This window comes from Ciconia boyciana, chromosome 14 (assembly GCF_034638445.1).
Source record: "Ciconia boyciana chromosome 14, ASM3463844v1, whole genome shotgun sequence".
Taxonomy (NCBI): domain Eukaryota; kingdom Metazoa; phylum Chordata; class Aves; order Ciconiiformes; family Ciconiidae; genus Ciconia; species Ciconia boyciana.
This window is the reverse complement of record NC_132947.1, coordinates 12212600-12235201: the sequence shown is the minus strand read 5'-3', so window position 1 is coordinate 12235201 and position 22602 is coordinate 12212600. Positions and strand designations below refer to the sequence as shown.

Genomic DNA, 22602 nt, shown 5'->3' with positions numbered 1-22602 from the left:
TGGAGGTACAGGGGGAATGGCAGGAATAGTACGGGGACTGTGGTAATCTTTTGGAGACATACCAGGCTCAGCCTTAATAGACAGAGATCCAGTGCTAGAGACATCAAGCTTTCCAGAACAGGAGAGATGCCAAAAGCTCTGTTTGGGTTAGAGGATACTGAAGGGAGAGCATTAGGGGTAATGGATTCTTGCCCAGTGAGCGTAACCCCTGTCCCCACTGTAACTTTGATGCTGGAGAGAGACTTTTTGATTTCTGAAATCCTTTAAATATCACATGAGTTTTTGGGGTTTGAACTTTGCTCACAGAAGAGAGTGGATTTTGCTAATGCTCTTGGAGAAGGAATAGTATTTATCTCCTTGTTTAGTGTTAGAGGGAGCAGACATACTTAATGGAAGACATAAAAGGCAGGAAACAAATCTGAATGTGGGATAATGTCTGATCTCATTGTGTAGCTCATGTGAGGCTGGACCTAGTCAACTGCTAATCAGCTGCAAGCTGGGAGAGTGTTACTGGAGGCTGGAAGATTCTTCTAGGAATCAATACGCTAAATATATCAAAGAAGATACATGACAGACAGGAACACTTCCGTTGATTGCTTCTGTGTTGATGAGGCTTTCTGTGAGGTGGCTCACTGTGTCTTAAAGTTTTGTTCCCAATTCGGTCATCTGTTGCCTGTGTAGTTCAGCTGGAGGTGATGCTGTATTGGTTTCTGTGAAGTGGGTATGTAAACTGGAATGAAATGGCTAAACTTGTTTATGTCAGCCACCAAATAACCATTCACTTGGACTCCTAGATAGAGACGGTCTGGAACAAAGCACTTTTGTGCTATAGGCCAAAAAAAGAGTTCTGTCCTTTTTAGTGACCCAGTCTCCTGAACTTCATCCAGCTCCACCCTCAAAAAAAAAAAAAAATACCAAGAGCTTTAATGCCTTCTGAAGACATACGTATGTCAGCTCAAGACTATTTAATAAACTCTTTTGAAGTCTTCATTCTTAACCTACCTCATGGCATTGTGTCAGAAAGCAACACCATTGAGTCTGAATACTAGGCAAATGTTCCAGAATAATTTAATTCTTAGGAGGCATGTCTGGGAGGTAGTACGCTTACCTCCATGGAAGTACTGAATTTAAAGCATTGTCCAATGTGAGAAGCCAAGCACCTATCCAGCCTTGACTGCGCTTGGGTGAAAGCTCTCCTGCCAGTTTTTCCCTTCTGCTTTCAAGACCACGCACACAACCTCCTGTTTCCCAGCTGCTTTGGCCTGCCTTTTAGCCAGAATACCTCTATGGAAGACCTTTCTTGCTAGAAATCCTTTAGTAGATGGCAAAGGGAAGCTGAGCAGTGACAAATACTAGCAAGCAGAGCTGGTTTAACTGGTCAGGCACTTTTTTTTGCTGCTGTACCAGGCTTTAATAGTCTGAAAATACCAAATCATTGTAAGCAGTGCAGAGGATTGAGGAAATAGATGTCTGACTCCAGCATTTCCAGGGTATAGCCCTGGAACTACTTTTCAAGAGCAAATATTAATTTCAGCTGGAAAGCACGAGTCAGCTGGAAGGGAATCTGGTGATGAAGGTAAAAGACTGTTCCGTTTTCCGCTTTTTTTGTGAAAAATAATCTTGTGCTTCTAAGCTCTAAAGAGAACAGCATTGAGCTCAGTTGCACATGTTTTCCATCGATTGGTTGGTAGAAAAAAATTGACTCTGTGTTGGTATGTGCCTCCTTAAAAAGTGAGTATGTTATAAAATGAGTGTACATAGTTCTATGTATAGCATCATGATGTTTTTTCTAGCAATTTACCTATTCATCAAGTGTAAATAGATGGCTGTTCACTTCAGCCGGTGCTTTAGGAATCAGTGAGTAAACTCTCTGTGGAATAAAACCCAGGCAGTTTGCAAACAGCCTGAGCTTCCAGCTACTGGCTGAACTGAAGAATCTTAAGTGTGAAATGCACTGCAAAAACATTTTTGCCAGTGAAATGTGTGTTGTCCTGGTGGGAAGAAGGGTACCAAGAAATTGCTTCTTGGCAGTTCAGAGAGTGTAGGTGTCCAGTCCCCACACAGCTTGCCAGAGATGCCTGCAAAGCTCTGCCTGCTGTGAAATAGGTTTTGCTGTTTAGGTACTTGAAAACTCTTAGGTGTTTTATGCTGTAACACCAAATGTTCCATATAACCTGTCACGTGCCTGTATGTCAAAATATAGAAAACTAAATCTTGTGCTTTAAATGTATATACTGTGTACACCAAAGCACTAGGAAGTGTTGCCAAGTTCAGGAGGATCTAGCAAAGATGCAGAAGGCAAGTTGGAGGCTTGAATGTCAGCATTCATATGTTGTTTTATGCTGTCTTACTGCAGGTGTCTGAAAACAATACCTGAAGTTACAGAAAGCAATAGATTAAAATAATATTCTGTGGAAATGTGACTGTGGTTATGTTTCCACTAAAACCAGTAGAATGTTTTGAGGTTGTAAGAGCTGGTGTCAGTTAAGGAGAAAAATGAATTTGTGGTGAAAGACTTGGAGTCAGGAGAATGAGGCTTGTTCCTGGCTCTGCAATGCATTTCCCATGTGACTGAAAGTCACAAAATCCTTGTGTTGCAGTTTCCTATTCTTAGTGCAGGGACAGTAGCCTTTTTAGAGGCACAGTAACATCTTTACAATTAATTAAGCATTAATACCTTACATCCAAGATCTCTGGTGGAAAATCTGGCACTATGATCTGAAAACAGTTGCCAAAGTCAGCCCAGCCTTTTAGGTATCCTGAGGAGCCTACTTAATGTTAGTTGCTTTGAGAAGCATGTTAAAAAACAAATAAAAAAAAAAATGGGGGGAGTCCTTGGGCTTGCACACATTCTTCCCAACATTACAGTGACCTTGACTGTAAATGATAGTACCTTTTGAGGTGGGTTTGAGGTGCTAGTTCAGCCTTAGCACCTTTTTGATCTACTTATAAAGAACATTACAAGGATGCTTGTAAATGAGTTTATTTACAATTCAACTATGTTGCTCTTTTTCTGTGCTGGATCTATTTCCTTGGTGCTTTAAAGGACTTCATTGTACAGTACAGTTATCACTGAGGACGGGAAGTGTCAGTCGGAGTAGAAATTTATACCAATAAAATTACTGTGTTCATGTAGATTTACTTGAGTGCTATCTCCCATTTCTGACCTGTCACTTAATTTGGAGCAGCCCTAACCTGTGCAGGTGGGTTGCCACCAGCACATACTCACAACAGCTGCCATGTTGGATTTTCTTGGTGGGGCTGTTATTGGAGGGAGGTAAGTGTCTCCTGCAGAAGAGAAGCATGAGGAGAGAATTCTTAGTCCTCTTTTCACCCTTTCTTTTCCTCTTCCCTCATTACTCCCCCTTTCCCTTGCCATGTGCCTGTCATGTCATGCGCTGTTGGGGATAAGAATAAGATTTTAATTTGGGGGGGGTGTGTGGCTGCTTTGTCTAGACTAGATACTTCTGGAAGTAGCAGTCTAAATTCTAGGATTCAGTAGGCCTAACATTTCAGCTTTATGCTCTGTTCCTGTGTCCTTATAATCTATTTGACATGAAATACTTACAGGCATAGGAAGCTAGGTTTCCCATCTGCCAAATGAGACTGAACTTGCTATAGCCATACTTACCTATTTAATAAGAAGGGTTGCATTTCTTCAGGGCCTGTAAAGCACTTAAAGGTCATTGAACTAAAGACCATATAAACGCAGCTGTTGCCAAGATGAATTAACTTGTGCTGCAGGAACAATGAATCCATTTAGGACCTCTGAAACTAAGATTTTTTGTTACAAATTTTGAATCACAGAAAATACTGGTATGGGGTGGGGAAAAATGCAAAGGTTCATGAGGGAGGCATGGAGTTTTCTCCCAACTTGATTTCTTAATTTCTTTTGCCTCTCTGCTTGCAGATTCTCACAAACACAAAGATAAACACAAAGACCGAGAACACCGGCACAAAGAGCACAAGAAGGACAAGGAAAAAGACCGGGAAAAGTCCAAGCACAGTAATAGGTGAGGAAAAAGTCAATGAAGTCCTCATAGGCTAAAACACTGTTGCACATGCAGTCTTACAAGAATTACTCTGATAATATATGAGGACGGAATTGCTACATTTTGAGTGTGGTTTATATGAGTGTAGGTGCTTTAAGCCTAACTTCTGTCATTGCAGGTATTTGCATATGTAGCTGAAGTAGTGTATCTTGCAAATGTGAGCCAATACTAATGTCTAAAAGATTATTGTAGCTTAGTGTTATTAAAGGCATTGAAAACTAGTTTAACCCCAGCTTCATGAAGATTGATCAGTTTTGTTCATTAGCTTTTTGTGTGTGTGGTTCCAATTGTTTGTCAGAAATGTGGAGCTCTCTCGAGTGTTGGTATAAACTCCACTGTTTTAGCACAGATGAACCTGTTGTGACTACTCAGCCTCCTAATAATTAGAAGTGTCTGGAAGGATGGTCCCTCAGAATGATGGTGATGTCCTTGGCCTGCTACCACAGTGGCTGAATATCTCAAAACTGAGGCAGTGTTATGAACAACTTCTGGGTTAGATGATGAATTTGAAAGGATTGCATGCTGTTTTGTCTGATGTGGTTGATACACTACGCTGCCACTATATGGGGAAGGTGTTTAATGCCAGTCACCTGCCATATCATCCACACCGAACATAAATATTTATTTACTCTGTGATGACCTATAGCTCTTGAGGTGGTGGTGAATTCCACGGTGCAGTGGATACCCTAGCCTAGGCTGTGAACTGCAAGAACCAGGATGTGCAGGTCCGTCTGTGGTGATTTGGTACGATGGAGCACAGGGCAAGTATGTCACACACAGGATGTTACTCAGAAAAGCTTTCCTAGTTGCAACTCCTGACATGCAAGTGCCATGGAGCCTACATTGACAATGAAACTTTCAAAAAATGGTCCCTGGAGGGTAAGTTTCTGTTGTGACACTTGCTGAATGGCAGATAGTGTTTGTGCTATGGCCAAGCAAGTGTTATTAACTAATTGCTGTGCAACTGTGATAACACAATCTAAAAAAAGAATAAAAAAGCTTGTGTTAACCATGATTTTTATTAAAAAGAAGCACAGAAAAGAGGAGAGAGTCTGTGCTGAGCAGTGGGTTTGTTTTATTGGGGTCACGCTTTATTTGAGTTTTCTGTGACCTTTTGAGAAGTTACACAACCTTACTGTTCCATAATATGTTTCTTCTTTTTTTTTTTTTTGAAAATAAATGGTTGACGGGGGTGGTGGTGGTGGAATCTAGGCCAAATAACTTGCAGCATTTACTGGCTTCCACAGCAAAGATGAAATGCCTTGGACATGTTGTTTGTACTCTTCTTTGCTCACATATCTATATTGCCTTGATTTCTGATTTTCATTTTTCTGATCTTCAAGCTTCACTTGAAAAAACATTCTCCTGCAATCTTAGCAAAGTACATCCTTTTGTAAGGAGTATTGTAAGCACTATCTTTAAATTTCCAGAATTCATTAATGATTTGACCATATTTGTGTAGGAGTTGGAAATGGTCAGCGTATTTTTAACTTGAAGAACTAATTATGGCTTATAACTTGAAGCTGCATGCTACTGATTATGTAAACAATAAATACCAAAACAGCGGAAAGGAGATAAGAATGGCTGATGTGTTTTGTGAGGTGTAGCTCATGAGATGATATGTAATCATGCTGTATCTTGAAGTAATTCCTTCCTCCCTACAGTGTTGCCTTGAAGTCCCTGTGAGAAAGGCACCATGTTTCCTAGGCACTGTGCCTAAAGCTTCCAGTCACTTTCATTTATCTATTAAGTGTTCGTTTGTCCTGTGAACACAATATACTGCAGCTTTGAGTCCCATAATAGGCTACACCTATGTGGATGGCGTGACTGAGTGCAGGCATGTGCAGGGGTTTTGTTCAAGGTGTGTTTTGGGGAGAGATCACATAATATTGCTTTGCCACTCAGGCCCCTACGCAAGGTGGGACTTCACTTCCCCATGCTGAGCACATAGCTTGCAAAAGTTTTCTACAGTGTGTTTTCTGCCTTTCACAACTGTCACCTTAAAAATCAATGTATTATAGTGCTGAATCATGAGAATCTGGTCTTGAAAGTGCTACTCAGGAAAGATAATGTACGTGGACATGCGTGCGGTGCTCTGGTTGGATCGCTCCTTCAGGAGTGCTCTAAAATCTTCACTACCCCGTTCATACTCAGTCATGCACAGGGTACATGGCTGCTTGCTGTGTAAAGCCAGCTGACTTCTAAGACAAACTTTTTAGAAATAACTGACCTCATAATTGAAATTTAAGCATTTCTTCCCCAAATCCTTTGATTCAGCTGCCATCCACGTAATTCCATAAATGTAAGTTGTGTCTGTGAGGATTAGGTTTAAGTAACTGTCATCTTGGGAAGGAGATAGCCCAGCAGCTCACAACGTGGTGGTGGAGGAAGATCTGTGGTGAGCAGGGAATTGCTTAGAGGGGAGCTGCTGGAAGGACCTGAATGGAGTCCGTGCTTGTGGCCAGGCGACTGCCAAGTATTCACATGGTAGGTGTGAATCCAAGGGTGGCAGAGGCTAGACTGGTGAGTTATGGGACAGGCCAGGGAAGGACTGAAACAAGCAGAGTTTCAGTTCGGGTTCCATTACTGCAGTCACTGTACCAAAATACTTTCCTGGACAGAGCCAAGATGAACAGAGAAGTCTGAATTTTTAGGATGGCCTGTGTGACTGTCCAGTGTCCATCACTATCGTACTGCTATGCAGATGGGTTGCACTGGGGAGGGGAAGGGGGCATTTGATCTCACTTTGCCATTTTTAATAGCTTTTAATTTCACCAGCAGTGGGAGGGGAGGAAATTGCTTTGTGGGGAAATACTGGAGAATTGTCCTCTTTCAAAAGGGCCCTTAGCTGTGATATAACAAGACCCAAAGCAAAATTGTTCTTGGGAGAAGAAGAGTGAGGGCTCTGTGATTGCCTGTGCTTCATTAGTTTTGAAAATCTTGGCTTAGGCCTTTGTGACGGAGCCCTCCGAAGGGCTGGTTCTAGGTCCAGTTTATTTTGATACTTGGTTGTCATGGCTGTCACTGCTGAAAGAGATTCCTCATGCAGATGTCTATATGCAAATGGAAGAAGTGCATTGTCAGCTGCGCTTACTAAACTATTTCTTCAGCCCATCTACTGCTTAGGCAAAGAGTTTTCTTGACACTAAGCTGGTAAATGTCCATCTTCTCTGGTGTCAGACAGTTGTGCCTGCAAACTGAAAGCTAACTGTTGCATTTTTAGATTTTTAGCAAATGGGTTCAAAACCCATGGAAACTCTTCACTTGGAAGATTTTCAGACAGGTTAGAAAACTCTGTTTCCAAGTTCTTCAAGTGTGCGGCTAGGAGAGTTTTTCTCGGTGACACATTTGCATCCGTTTTGGCAACAAAATCACCTACCGATGGATCTGTTTTCATTATGCTCTCTCTGTAGCACAAGTTTCTTTCAAAAAGCAGTTACTTTCTCACCTGTTGTTCAGATGGCACCTTCACCTTGAAGGGGCACCTTAAGTACACTTATTTTTTGGATAATATCTTTTAGGTAGCATACTACTGACAGAAACTGGTCATCAGCAAGTTTGCAACGCTTGTCTTTTTGTAAAAGAAAACTCGTCTTTTAAGTTTGACAGCTCTTTTAAACCCTTTGCAGAGAGATAAGCAGTGAACCTCTATGTGGTACAAGAGATTTTCATGGTCGCTCCCCATCTCATTACAACTTGTTGTAAAGGCTCTACTAGGTCAAAGGTCTTGTTTTTACAAACAAAGGTGACAAAGTGCCCCTTCCAAAACCCAGCCCCGCAGCAGTGCCACCATGTTACTGTCCCTCCACTGTGACCATCCAGCACCTTCTGTCTGCAGCAAAAACATCAGCTGAACCCAGCTGCATGGGAACCGCAGCAGACCTCTGAGAGCCTCTGCCCTGCTGCGGATTGTGACAGCCATTTTGATAGGGGATATTTCTTCACAGAAGAATTTTGAAGGAAGAAAACCTGCCTATTTGTACTCAAGTTTCCCCTTTGACAATGAAAAATAAATGGAAAATAGCCATTACTCCATTAAAGTTAAACAAAAAATTTCCAAAGTAACAATAATGTGGTATTTTCCTTTTTTTGTTTTTACTTATATGGGGAATTTTTAAAGCACTTGACCAAAGCCTGTCACCTGTTGCTAAAATTGAAAATTAATCCTTTAGAAAAGTTTATCTTGGATTAATGGAATTGCATGTAAATCTTCAGAAAATCCATTCTGTATTTCAGAAAAGCTGCTGTGTTATTGCAAAAGATGTGCTGGATCTTTGATAATTCTCAAAGAGGTTGAATGGTACTTTAGCAGAAATCCAAGCCATGGTTGTTGGTGAAACTTGTGTTTGTACCTCCGTGGCATTTTATACGGAGTGTGTGAAAAGTCTCCTAATTGGATTCTGAGAAGTACAGTACTGCATTGGACATTGTACACAGTTAAGAGCGTTGTCTGGTTGTGTTTGAAGCAGATCGTTTTTATGTCTCTCTCTAATAGTTTGACAATTTCATTTCCTGCCCTGTACTTAAAAAAGGCTTTTAAAATAAAACCTGCATCAAGAAGGCAGAAGAACTCCAATGCAGGAGAATAAATGTTTCCTGTATCCAGACTTTGAAGGATCTAAACTGCCAAGATACGTCTCAGAAATACCTAAAATAGATAATTCTGATTTCATATGGCAGAAGTGTGTGGAGTGGTATGTAGAACTTCTGAATTTTGCTTCTTGCTTTCCTCCTCTCCCACTCACAAGATGACACTTCTGTATCTTAACCACTCATTTACAGCTGTAGTAAACTGGGAGAGAACATTTGTATGCCTCAGATCTTCTCCGTCACCCCTCAAGGAAAGAAAATGCAAAGCCCACTTAAGAGAAATCTGTATCAAAGAATAAATCCACATCGCTATCAAGCAATTTCTATCAAGCAAAGTGTTTTCTTTTGTTCCTTTTCTCAGCACTGTACTTCCCCATTCCCAAAAGAAAATCTAATACACAACCATTAAATATAAATGTCAGTGGTTAAAAAAATAAAATGAAACAAATCTAATGTGGCAATAGGTTTCTGATCTGTGGGAGACGAGCATTTCAAGCAAGTAGACCATGTAAAATAATGAAATAATGGGTCCTTTGAAGCCAAGACTTGTTAGAAATTGGTTTAGAAGTGTTCGCAGTAACAAGTGTCTTTCTGCCAGGTGTCTTGGGCTTTGTGCATGGAGTGTGGGCTGCCAGTAGACTGAAGTGCAGAAATGGCTGTGACAGGGAATGGGAGTAAAGAGGCTGCTCTTGCAGCACTGATCTGTGTTGTCAATGTGACAAGCATCTGAGCTGCAGGAAGAAAAATCTTCTGTCAGATTGCATATTTCCTCCGTTTACTAAATCTCTTGTGATCACAGCTTGAGATGAACAGAAGTGTGGAACACATAAGGGATTTATAGACCTGATCTTCACTGACACCTTCTAAGTTTTATGGTTTTGCTAGGAAAAACACAGATTCCAGGCGTTTGCTAGTCGTGAATGAAGATAAGTTTCAGTTCAGACTTCTTGCACGCCTCCTCTGATTTATTATGTGATCCCAAACTGCTAAGAATTGTGTGCATTGGGGGCAGGAAGAGGCATGGATATCTGACATAGGGCAAAAAGCAATTTTAAAAAAAGATTTCAGCACCCCCTGCTCCCTAGCGTGGGTGGTCTTGTTTTTATTCCCCATTTGAGTGCACAGTTCACCTTCATCAGCTTTCTAATGTGACACTGCCTTCCAGTAGTAAAAATGTTTGCTTTTCATTTAGTAGTATACCTGATTCTCTCACACCTATAGAAAGTGCATGCTAAGCCTGATCCTCGTCTCAGTGTGCAAATATTGTTCTACTTTCTAATATTTTTATCAGCTGTTGATTAGTCCAGCTTTTTATCTTGTTCCTCTTGCTGAAGGCTTGATCTATTATCTGTAAAAACCGGTGAAAAGACTCCTTTCAACTGTGGGAAAAGCGGTTTCAGGTTTTTTTATTGTATTGCTGAAATCCCAGCAGAACCATTGGGGCTCACGTGTTCATTCCCTGTAATACCATATGATAACCCTCTAACAGTGAGCATAAAATACTGCAAGCCAGCTGAAAACTCGTCCTTCGCTGGTGTGCCTTCTGTTTCTGAAATGCTCCCTGCACAGTCAGCCATTCCTTGGTACGCGTTAGTCTGAATATGATCACACTTTTCCATTAATACTTTATTATGTCACACGAGACGTGGGCTGCGTAACCTATGCTCTGTCCCTATTGTGTATTTAGATTTCACTAAAATCACAGCTCCCTGTTATTTTATGCTTCAGTTGCATCGTAGCAGCTCCCGAGTAGGCCAGCAAAGCTCTGCTTGCAGCAGGCTCTGGTGCTTGCTAGTTGCAGATTCCCAGTCACGAGCTAATTACAGCTGAGAAAATGAGAGAGAGGAAATAAGAGACACTTTAGATAAAGCATCCTTCCCAGCTTGTGATTTTGAAGCTGGAATGGAAAGGGCCTGGGAAGGGATTATTAACGTACATAAATGGCACCTGAAGAATGCAGTGTTAAATTACTGCAAAGCTGTTGTAGTTTGAAGAAGGAAGCTGTGATCTGCACATCTGCCATTCTTTGGAAACGCTTTCCACTTGTGACTTTCCCATGTGATCGTTGCCTGAGCAGCTGCTGCCAGGTGCCTGTTCTCCCTTCCTCTCCCTCTTTTCCCTCCTGTCCTCCTGCAGGCATCCTCAATGGGAAATACAGCCATGCTTTCAAGGGAAATGGCTGCTTCTGTTGCATTTACTGCTTCACGTGCTTCAGCCTGAGCTCTCCAAGACCTTCAGATGTCCTTGTTCACACTAAAACTCTGAATGAAAGACAGTAAGCAAGCTAGCAAAAAGGCTGTAGTGCTTTAGGAGATGCATTTGTGCTCATCTGGCCTTTGTCTGAACTAAGCCGGTATCATGATACGTCTCTAGGTGATGTAATCCCTGGTTCTGCCTGTATTAATATGGTGTCCTACTGTACTTTGTTACCTTTAAAAAAAAAAAAAAAACCACACCACAACACTGCAGGTTGTCAGCATTAAGCCCCTTCAGAATTGTAAAACTCTGAGTGCCGTTGCAGTGGTTCAACTGTAATGGTCTGGTTGAAAAGGAAGACCTTATTTTGTCAGCAAAGCTGGGTATTTCTAAAACAGACTGTGAACAACTGTTTTATGATCCAATTGTCCTCTTTTCAGGCTAACTTGCACTGCAGCTTCCCTCTATCTTATGGGGGTTTTGCTGTCCTACTTCAGTGACTTCAAGCTGACTTGTTGGCAGAGGAGTATGTGCAGCAAAGGCAACGAAGGATCCACAGTGCTCTGAGACTTGAATTCAAGATAAAATTATCTGGGTGCATGCAGTCTTGAGACCTTTTTGTTTGGTTGTGTTTGGTTTCTTTAAATAAAAGTGATTTTCTTCAGTTTTGAATCGGCCAGGAAGACAGACTTCTGATCTTTAAATTGTTCCCAGTCCCTCCTAATAATAGCTTTGGGGTTGTCTGGAAATAGCTTTCTGATAGAAGGCTGACACATCTTCTTCAGGGTAAGGATGGCATCCTGTTGCCTTCTCTTTTCTTTTGAGATTAGTATGGTGGTTAAATTGTGTTCCCCTGGAGGCTCACATAAGTATCTTAGCCAAATGAAACACCAAAGCTACTCAGCTTGCTGACTGAAGTTAATATCTGTGCAACTTGCTTTGCTTTTGGAGAAAAAAAAGTTACTCTTCTCAGGATTCTTGCTTGAGGCCTTTGTTACTAGCGTGTTTCCAAATGAGCTTTTCTGAGAGATGCAGATTTCAAGCCCTCCTAGGGAAGAGGGACTCATGCATTCATCATTGTACATGTCAGAAAATTTTGGACTGAGTTGTTGAAGTCACAGCTGTGGTCCAGTGTCTAGAAACACGTAGGGCTAACAAGCAGTCTACTTACAAATGAGGGAAATAAATTTATGCTCTTTTTTTACATTGGAGCAAGTAGCACGTGAAATCAGATTTTTGTCTGGGGAATTTCTTCCAGTCACATACCAGGAGCCTCAGCAGGACCTCAGGGCCTAGCCACTAATACTGTTGTTTTGAAAATGAAGCTGCAGAGTGAAACTGGAGACAGAGTTTCCTTGGGTTATCTGAGCCCACATTGCTTTGGTGAGAAATCTTACTGCTCGCTGCAGAGCAAAGGGGAAGGATAGTCTTGTGATTAAAAAATAAAAAAACAACAACTAAGACTGAGTCAGGAATCCAGACTTCTTGATTCTGACTCCGGTGCTGAAAAATCTTAGCTTTAGATTAGATTGCTTAACAGCTTTTCAATGGTGGCCACTTACTCTCTTTCGAGAGGGATGTAATTTGAGCCTCTACTTAAGCAAGCCTAAGTTTTTAGCAATTTTTTTTATTCCTGCCATAGTCTGTAAGCATTCAACACACACAAAAATTGTCACTGCTTCTCTAGGCCAATGGGATTTTCTTACTTTTTCAGTATTAGCTTTGCAGGTGTAGATTGTCATCTATTAATTTGCTTTTAGTCATGTTTTGTGTACCTCCCAGGGCTCTACCAGTCATATATTGAAAGCTAGTACTTTTGGCTGCTAGCAAGAATGAGTATGGTGCTTTTGAAAACTTAAACTTTTTTTTTAATTTTTTGCTATTCTAAACTCCCAAGCAACAGACACTCATGAACTTTACCTCAGAGAACTAACTCCATCGATTGCAGTGTGTACCATGCTTTGAAGATGCAAACTGTTGTCTGAGTAAAACATGTTATTTCAGGTAGGATTTAAATACCAAATAAGAACAAGAAAGAGTAAGAAAATAGACACAAGCAGACTTGCAGAGAACAAAACAGGTCTAAGACTTGCGTGTTTGTTCGTTATGGTTCTTCCTGTATGATGATACACCTTTGTAACTGTAAAACACAAATCTTTGGCAAATGAGGTACCTAGTATACAGATAACAGTACAAGATATCAAGTCAGATTTTCCAGACCTTCCTGAGTTTAAAAATTATTAATAACGTGTGGGGTTTGTGCTTTCAGACAGTCAATGAATCTAGTTGGAGCAAAGAAAAATGAAATAGGTGTCTTGAGTTTGAGATACAGATGAATAAACAGGGTACAGAAACTGGGATGTCAAATGTGAGCAAGAGTAGCAGGCGTCTCGTGGATTTCCGAGATCCAGTATCAGGATGTTCTGTGTATGTACTTGCATGTCCTGATCACACAGTGTACATAACATGATCTGCTGGGTAAGAATAGTCTGCAGTTGTTGAATCTTCACTCACAGGCAACATGTGGTGCTGTGTGTCTGTCTACAAGAATTTCTAAGAGTGCCAGTTGCCTTTTAATGTTTAGATATTCCTTTACAGTTTTATATGTAGCATAAAGAGGTTGCTAGAGGGTTAAAATGAAACTGGTTTCTTTTCCTACTGATCTCTTTTAATGCAACACAGTACGTGAATATAGTGATTTCCTTCAGAGATGGATTTTCATGCTTTAGTTGCTTGGGCTTGGAAGGCCAGTGTGTATTTATTGGCGTGTGCGCTACTCTGAGCTTGAATAATTTAGACCTTTTGCAGGTCAGGTCCGTTCGTGCTAGTGTTATGTGAGGCTCTGAAACTCTCCACGTTGGACTTTACTCTGCACTTCTACAGCTGGGTGTGGGCTGGCATATTTGTGACTGTGGTTGTCTTCCTCTTAATCACACGCAAGCTTTATGGGAGCTGGTTAGTGTGCTGCTTGCTTTCTGTAGCCATCAAACATCCAACCCTTTTGCAGTGTGTTTTCTATGATAGAAAGAAGACTTGAAGCGTATATCATTTTTAAAAATCCCACTCTTACCTGGTGTTCCAGGCTTGCTGTTTTTCAGGGCTGTGTTTCCCCACATTGGTTTGGGTTTGCACTTGAGTATTGAAATAAATGAAATAAGGAAGCTGCCGATTTCTAGTAAAGCTTTGCATTGCGTTGCATAGTCCTAAGGACCAGCAGAGTGCATCCCAGAGAGCAGTAGTGATGGGAGTCAAGTGCTGCGGAAGGAGGAGTGTGAACTGCCAGCGTGAGGAAGTCAGCTTGCTTGGTGCCTAACCATGCCCAGTAGAAGAGAGCCTGATTTGCACCATGCCTTTGGCTTGCTTAAGCCTAGGGTGACCTCAGGGAGTCCACACAACCTTATAAACATGTATTGAAGGCCTGTTGAATTGACAGGCTTGCTGCTTGGCTTCCACAACAGTGCTGTTAATCCTTGTGGCCAGTTCTTGCAGTTTCTATCATGAGTCTTCTGAGAGACTTTCCTCACTTTCTGGCTCCAAGGGTCAAGTTGTTCTATGAGAACTCATTTTCATTTGAAAACAGCCATGTGTCTTTCTGGTTGATAAGAAAAACTTGAAAATGTGATCCAAATTTACCCAAATGTCTCAGAAATCAGAAAGGGATAGAAATGGAATTTTAAAAGGTTGATTTTTTTTTTCTTATCTTTGGGGACATTTTTTCCTCTGTTCTGACTAAAGAATTTTGGGCATTCAAACTCTCACTGCTGTTATCCATAGCACCAGGCTCTGAGTAGTAGCAGACCAGATTCTCACTTGGAAACACCTTTGGTGAGTTCCCATCCTGTGCAGCAGGGTTGTCTCAGCTGAGCAGAGCTGGGCTGACCACAGTGGAGAGGCACAGTTGACGAAACAGCTCCGACTGAGGACTACAGTGGTATTCCTGCCTTTTCTGTTTGACTTCGCGTAAACACAAGGACATCACATATCCTGTTTGCTCTGGTTTTCCCATCTGTTTGGGAATAATAGAGATCAGCAGTTTTCTCTTTAAGTTCCAGAGATGAGAGCTGCTACAATGACAAACTGTTGTCTGAGCAAAAGCCCTGACATGGGCATTGACAGGACTGGCGGCTCTATTCCAGTGACCTTTTACGTGGACTAGGAAAAAGAGGAAAAGCAGGGACAGTAGATATTCAGACTAAAGTATTGAGCTTTAAATGTAGCAGCTGTGGATTTCCTCAGCAATTCAGGCTGACAGGGGTTTTCCTGAAGTGGAGCGGTTGGCGGCTGTGGTTGTGTGGTATGTTCCCCTCCTGTTCCTCTTCCTCCTGAGGAGAATGGATGCCATGTGACAGGAGACTGTGGTGGATCTTCCTGTTAAGGTGATCACTTATTTTGTGGTGTTTGTAATTATCAAAACCTGTGACTCTTTACCGCTGGAAGTTGTCTGTATTAGCCAGATCTCCTCGTGTTCCCCTCTGCAAACTTACTCTTTTGTCTTGCAGTGAGCACAAAGATTCCTCGGAAAAGAAACACAAAGACAAGGAGAAAACCAAACACAAAGATGGCAGCTCAGAGAAACACAAAGACAAACACAAAGATAAAGACAAGGAGAAGAGAAAGGAAGAGAAGGTGGGTGTCTTCTAAAGGAGAGACAAGAGGATGGTTTTGGTTTGTACTACTGAATGGTACAAACTCAGTGGGTTAGATGTAGCTTATACTTCCAAGTTTTTATCAACCTAGAGAGAATTATCCCAATGCTAACCCAGAGACTTGGTTTGTGGAGTGCTAGATATGAACTTGTAATGGCTTTATCTGCAGGTATTGTGAATGGAAACAGTTCCACAGTGGAGCTGGGTCCACTGGCTCCACATTTTTTACCCTGTTACTTTTTATTTTGCCAAGCTTAGATTCAGAGACAAGGGAGAAAAATCTGTTATCACGTTCATTCTGTGCAAGGACAAACTATACACTTAACTCCAATCTGTTGAAGAAATTGGAGGGCCAGAAAATACTGAATTGTCTAAGACTTACAGAAAATGTTGCCTTTTTGGTGTGCCATGGAGGTCACTAAGGGCTACAGGGGATGAAGATACAGTCACAGTGCCCTTTGGTTCCTTCCACAAGTTAAATATCCTGCCTGTGTTGCATGTTGGAAAAACATAAGGTGCTCCTGGGCAGTGCTAATCAGCTCCTACTTTTTATGTTTTTCAGATGAAATCATCTTCTGGTGATATAAAAATAAAGAAGGAAAAGGAAAATGGTTTCTCCAGGTAAGAAATCAGGTCTATGATCTGAAAAAAGTAGCAGTTTGACTTTTCTTAGGTGCTCAGTGTTTGACTCCTCTCAGTTGGTCTTGGGAAAAAATTGGAATGCTTTTGACCCCTTCAGGTGATATATTCTTCTCAGTTACAGGAATTGGTAATTGATCTGCTTACCTAGTAACTGGAGATGGGAGCTGTTGAATACATGGTATCTGCCTGCACATGCTGGGTTTGTCCAGGTATTAAATAGTTGGATTCTACTGAGGACAGATTGAACTATGGAAACATCGGTAGCTAAAGCTGAAAGAACCTCTGTTGTAAAATTGGTACTTGAACCCTGCAGGCAGTCTTCTGGAGACAGGGCCTTGTAAAGACAGTCCAGATTGCCTCTGAGTGGCTCTTCTGTAAGTGACTACAGCCTAAAGCCTTTGCAGAGGAGTGACGAGTAAGGAGCGTGCTTCCATAAAATCAGAAGTACCTTCAGAAAATGCCGAGATGTCCTGCTCTACTAAATTCCTGTTAATAATAGAGCCTTCTGGACTTAGGTGTTGTATCAGTCATTGCTAAGGAGTTTTATTAAAAACCTGAAGTGAGCAATTGATAGAAGAGTTTCTTAATAGTTGATTGGCTAAGATTTCTTGTGACTTGTTTAAATCCAGCCTTTGGTTATTTTTAAGGTGGTAAATCTGGTCCACTGACTTATTGGAGGTCTGTGGTATGGTGGATGCATGTGTTCATATGTGTTAGTTAAAAAAGCTTTCCATCATGTGTCTAGTTTTATGAATCCACTTAAAAAAAAAAAATCCTTCCAGTCTCACCATGTTCTGTGGACGCAGAGACGTTGGGAGATGACACCTGTCTAGTCCATGCCTTTTATTCTTTGCATATTTTGAATGTGCCCTCTTGACATGAGTTCCTCCAGCTGTTTCATTTTCTTACTCCTATTTAAAAATGCAAACTAAGTAGGTATGCTTGGCACAGGAAAGAGGCGCCCTCTCCAGGCCCTTTTGGGGATACTCTGGAAATAGAAATGACATCTCAGTGTTCCATGGTGTAGGAGACAGTTAATAATAACTCTTTCTAGCCTCTACTATTCAGCAGAATTGCATGCATGTGCTAATCTCACCAGGGACGCTGGGTGTTCTCATATCAAGGTAACTGGGTCCTCTTTAGGTCCAAAAGCATTTTTGTGTGTTTGAACAAAGCCTGGAGGAGCCATCACAATTGTGCCTTCTTCAGGGCCAAAAGCTGGCTAAGAGTAAAGTAATTATTTTCTTTTTTCCCTGCTGAAATGTTCTTTTACAAGTTCACCAGAGAAAAATATCCTCACTCAGATGGTTTTGATTTTCTTCCTTAAGACTTGGTACGAAGAGCAATGTTACAGTCTTGGAAACAATGCAAGTCAAGGTTCAGCTTGGTCATACAGCTCCTTTCTTTTAATATAATCACACTTTATTTCCCACTATTGCAAAATGTTGCGAAATAGTTCAGTGTTAAAATAGACTAGATAAAATTCCTAGCGAATTAATAAACAGTAGTTCTAGATTTCTGCCTGGAAGGGAGAATAAATTAAATGGGACAAATACCTCTTTTTCCATAGATGTTTTGCAACTGCCTACGTGCTGCAGACTTGTGTCTTAGTTAATCACAGGCAATGCCACAGAAATAGCTTCTTATAGCAGCACGTATCTGTTTCCCGAGTTGCATCTGCCAGCGCTGCAGTGGCTTTACAGCTGTGAAAGAGCAAACTACCTCGTTCTGCTTTGTGGACACATTACCAGCTAAAATAAGAGTCTAGAATGTCTCTTGCTGACTATGATCTACAAAGCAGAATGCTGCTTTTTCTTCTCCCACTCCATCCAATTGCAAAATCTGCATGTTGACTAGGAAACTGAGTCAATTTGGTATAGAAATTGCTGATTGAATATGAATAGGAAAGCACAGGATGGCACTGTTACTTTTTTCCTACCTGAGTGGAGCAGTGCAAAGTGCTTCAAAATGTAATTCTGGACTCTGAGACATCTTTTTCTTTATGAAGATAAGTGAAATGCTTCTGTGGAATCTAGAAATAATGAGTTTGTTTAAAGGGATAGTCTCTTTTGCACTCATACTCTCTCTCTTTTTTTTTTTTTCCTTATTACTGGTGTCTTGGGACATTATGGCTGAAAACGTTGAGTCTAATTTAATATTTGCGGTCTGTTGAAAGGGACAGGATTGTTTGCCTCCTGCAGTTTGGATAGTGAAAAGAGACTGATCAGTTTAACTTTGCCAAATCTTTGTTTCCTTTTCTGGTTTTCATGTGCCTCAATATTTAGCTGGCAAAAGATTCAGGGGAATAGCTTTCAAATCTTTGTTTAATTGATAGTCTTTTTCTCTCTTATCAGGCTCAATAAGGATATTGAATTGAAACTCAATAATGTCCTTTACTTGACTGCACACATGCATGCATTTCAGTTTTGTTTTAAATATATTTGAAAGTGCTGTAAGCTACAGTTGTTTTTACTCAAAACCTTAAAGAAACATGGTGAAATCTAAGCAGTTGAAATTGATCTTGATGTTGCTTGACAAATGGCAAATACATAGATGCTGAAAGACTCTCTCCTTATGCTGTGGATATTCAGAGAATGACACACCTCAGGTCTTTGGCGTCTTAAGAAGACAACACATTCCAGGACTGGAAGATGTACCCATTTTGCAGATGATCATTTCATAAAACTGAGTTGTTGCTGGTTTCCAAGAAACTTCCTCTTTGAAGTTAGAACCCCCTTTCTTTGCTTCTTTTTGTAGTCCACCACGTATTAAAGATGAACCAGATGATGATGGCTTTTATGCGTCTCCTAAAGAGGACTCCAAACCCCTGAAGAGACCTCGAGAAGATGATGAGTAAGTGGCATGGGTGCTGGTGACTTGGATGTGCTATTAGTTTTAAAAAGATAACATTGAGGGAGCAAGTGAGATTTCAGGTCATCAGCACAAACTTACTCAGATGGGTGACTGGAGGTGACCAAACTCCTTATGGTGTTAAAAGTTCTGTGAGCAGTATTTGTGGTGTCCAAAGCAAAATACCATTACCTGCTGTTGTGAAATGTTGCAGTGCTAGTAAATAAAAAAGAAAAAATCCAGAAGGTAGGTAGAGAAAAGACACCGATGAAGGCTGTAAAACATAAATCTGAGCAAGTGAGGTATTAATGCTAGCTAAGTGGCTGCAGTGGTTTCTGTTGGGTGAGGAAATGACTGCACAAGAAGAAAATGCATTGTCAGCCTGTTTGGGGGTAGGGGGGAGGTTTGCCTGCACTGCTTGGCGTGATACGCCTAGAGTCTAAATATGTTGTGGGTTATGCTGAGGACTTTTGTCTCTAAATCAAAAGAAAAATACACATAATGTTTGCCTGATAGAGTAACTTACCCAGTAAAATAAAAGCCCAGTTACGTCACACTGTGATCTGTCACCATCTAGGTGCATTCGGCTCTTTAGTAGTCTGACCTTATTAGCAGTCTAGAGTTAAAGGGTTGGAAGGGTTTAACTGTAGTGGCATTCTGTCCCTCTGTGGTATTTCTCAGTTTCCGAGAGAGATGGGTGTGACATCTTTTATTTTGTGTAATCATTTGCTGCCTTCTGTTAAGTTTGTGACCTCCCATCTCCAGTCTGCAATGGAAAGATTAAGAATTTGCCAGTAGTCAATTTTGTTATTGTTTGAACTAGTGGGGGATGCAAAAAGTGAGCCTTGTGGGCAGATCCCAGACTGATGACTAGAAAAGGAGTTGGGGTTAGAACATTCCACTAAGCTTTTGCCCATTTATCCCGTTCCATGTAAGCACTGGGTGGCTACTAATGCTTTTGAATCGATTCTTCATCGAGGAAGGTTTTTGCTTCAGCAGTCTGAAACTTGTGGAGAGGTATTCCCAGTAACAGCTTATGGGTGTTAGGGTTTTGTAGGCTGTTTTGCTGGATAGGGATTATTCAGTCTTCGGAGAGAGTGGGGCATAAAATTATACTCTTTAGAAATTAAACATGCCAGAAATATTGTGAACCTGTGCACACAAACTTCGTATGTGTGTGACTTTATTTTTTGTGCTGGAAAATTGATTATTTTCATCAGCTAGTCTTTTTGTTCTTACAGTGCTGAGTACAAACCCAAGAAAATCAAAACAGAAGACATCAAGAAAGCAAAGAAAAGGAAACAAGACGAAGAAGAGGTAATGTGAAAGACAAGTTTATTTCTATGATCAAGAAAAACAAGGCTGACAATTTGATATTGAATTATGTAGAGCAGGGGGAATCTGATTCAAGGGTAAGGAGGCAGGGGCCAGTCTGGGACAAAGCTGCATGTGGTAGATCCCCACCTATGGTGCAGGTTAACTTATCTGAACCATAATGTATGAAAAGTCAGGAAAACTTTCTCTCCTACTCTTAAAACAACGGATGGAGAAGATGCCTCCAGGACGTGAACTTCCAGCCTGTTCCAGGCAATTCACGGTCCTTCTGTTAAGTAGCTCATAGAGGGTAGAGGAGCCTTACTAACAACATCTGGTAATTGCACAGATGATGTGGCACAGTTCAGAAGCAGAGGAGATGAAACTGAGATTAGCTGCTAGAAAGATGCTTAAAGCTTTTAGATGGAGCCTAGGGTGGAAATTTCTTTGGAGACGGCCTTGGTGAAGAGAGGGTGGCCATAATTTGAGACCAATGAGCTACCCTCCACATCTAGCAAAGATACCCTTGTGAGGCACATGTTGCAAGCACCTCCTGGGAACATGGTTAATTCTTCCCTCCAATGAAGGTGTCTCTGTAGTGAGCATATACCAGTGCGTTCCCAGAAGCCACCTCACAGTGGTGTAAGTGTGCTCTGTAGCATTTGCCAGACTAGATACACTAGTGCAGGCCAAGGGGAGTGTTTCTATAACTAAGCAATCACGTCACTATGGCCCAGACTTGCCGCTTATCAGGTGAGGCAGAGTAACTGGCTATGTGTGCACTTAGCATGTCCCAAGTGTAAAGGAAAAGAATTTGGCTTAAAACATAAGTGGGACCATCACCAGACTTTGACTTAATAGGATGATCTAAGAGTGCATTTACGTAGTGAGGCCACAGGAATTCAGTTGGTTTTGGTCAAACTTATATACCCCAAGAGATAGTCTTTTAGTTTTGAAACATCTTTTCAGGGAGGGGGAAAATATAGTAGCTTGTTCTAACAGATTCTTACTCATTTTGCAGGACAGCAAAGCAAAGAAAGCTAAGAGCAAAGATAAGAAAGTCCCTGAAGCGGACAAGAGAAAGAAGCCGAAAAAAGAAGAGGAGCAAAAATGGAAATGGTAACTATATATCAGTGATGTAGGCTACCCTCTGCACCTGGACTTTCCCTGTTACCTCCCATGCTGAGTACATAAGCACATCTGGCTTTCTCTGTTGTTGATTCACGAGGATTTGTTCTGAATAATTGGCTTACTTTCTGGTAAGCTCTAAATAAATATCTCGTTCACTATGTTCATCCTCTGAAGTAGAAGTGAAATACCTTTATTGGTATACCTAAAACAAGAAATAAGTTTTTTGCAGGGTTGGGGTTTTTTTCCTTCCTATCTGTAGAATGTAGAAGCTACCTATAATGAGCAGATACCAGTATTCTTGTGCCCAGAACCTGCTCCTTGCTGACAGTCTTCAGAGCAGTATGAAAACTTGTATGAAAACAGCAGGAATATATAAATATGTGCAGACCTATTAACTAGTATTCTAGTAGATCTTACCTGTGTTATATAGAGGGTACAACATGAGTGGGTGTCCACCTTTTTGTTCTAGCTGGATGTCAACTGTGTGCCTCACAAACCTGCTCCTGCCTCTGGCACAAAAATGAAAGTTGGACCAGTTAAGCTTGAGCTGTTTGGAAAATGAATTTTGAAAATAAGTTTTGAATGGAAAGCACTTCGTCTTGCCCAGGATCCTAAAGTAACATCCCTGAGCAACTGAAGTTGCACTTTTGCTCACTCTTAAATTTTTTGAGAACCTTTTTAAAGTAAATCTGAACTCTGTGGTTCATTTGGAAAACAGGCCTGTGCTGCATCAGTAGTGGTCTAAGAAACTGGCTGGATTTTTTTTTACTATCCACAGTAATTTAAGCTATTGTTATTGCTAGATTTGAGGAGCTATTACTTGTGTGTTTTGAGGTTTGGGCCTTAGTACTTCCCTCAGTTTAATGCATATGTAGTTTTCAAAAGCATATGTGTTTTCTGCACTCCTGTAATCTCCTGTAATGTATTTTTATGACGTTTTGGGGATAATGTTTCCATGAGCGTTTTCTTTTCTCAGATCATTTGGCTATTTTTAATAGATCAGTAGTGTTGGGGAATGCCTTTGCAATCTTCTTCAGTCCTTTCACGTTCAGTCTTTTACCCCTTTATTGTCACTCTTATTGATTCACCTTTAAAAAGAAAAATTCTTCTGTAGTGTTTATAGTCTTTGCACATTTCTCTTTGATTGTCACAGCTTCCTCAGAACATCAGCACTTGCATTT

At 41.0% G+C, this 22602-nt stretch overlaps 1 protein-coding gene across 1 annotated transcript in view; it reads left to right on the top strand.

The window, feature by feature from the left end:
* TOP1 (DNA topoisomerase I) overlaps positions 1-22602 on the top strand; it is a 69195-nt gene that overhangs the window by 26659 nt on the left and 19934 nt on the right. The window contains exons 3-8 of the mRNA XM_072879133.1: positions 3911-4013; positions 15338-15464; positions 16047-16105; positions 18884-18979; positions 20218-20293; positions 21312-21409. Of these exons, the coding sequence (XP_072735234.1) occupies positions 3911-4013; positions 15338-15464; positions 16047-16105; positions 18884-18979; positions 20218-20293; positions 21312-21409 (559 nt within the window). The remainder of the gene's footprint in view (positions 1-3910; positions 4014-15337; positions 15465-16046; positions 16106-18883; positions 18980-20217; positions 20294-21311; positions 21410-22602) is intronic.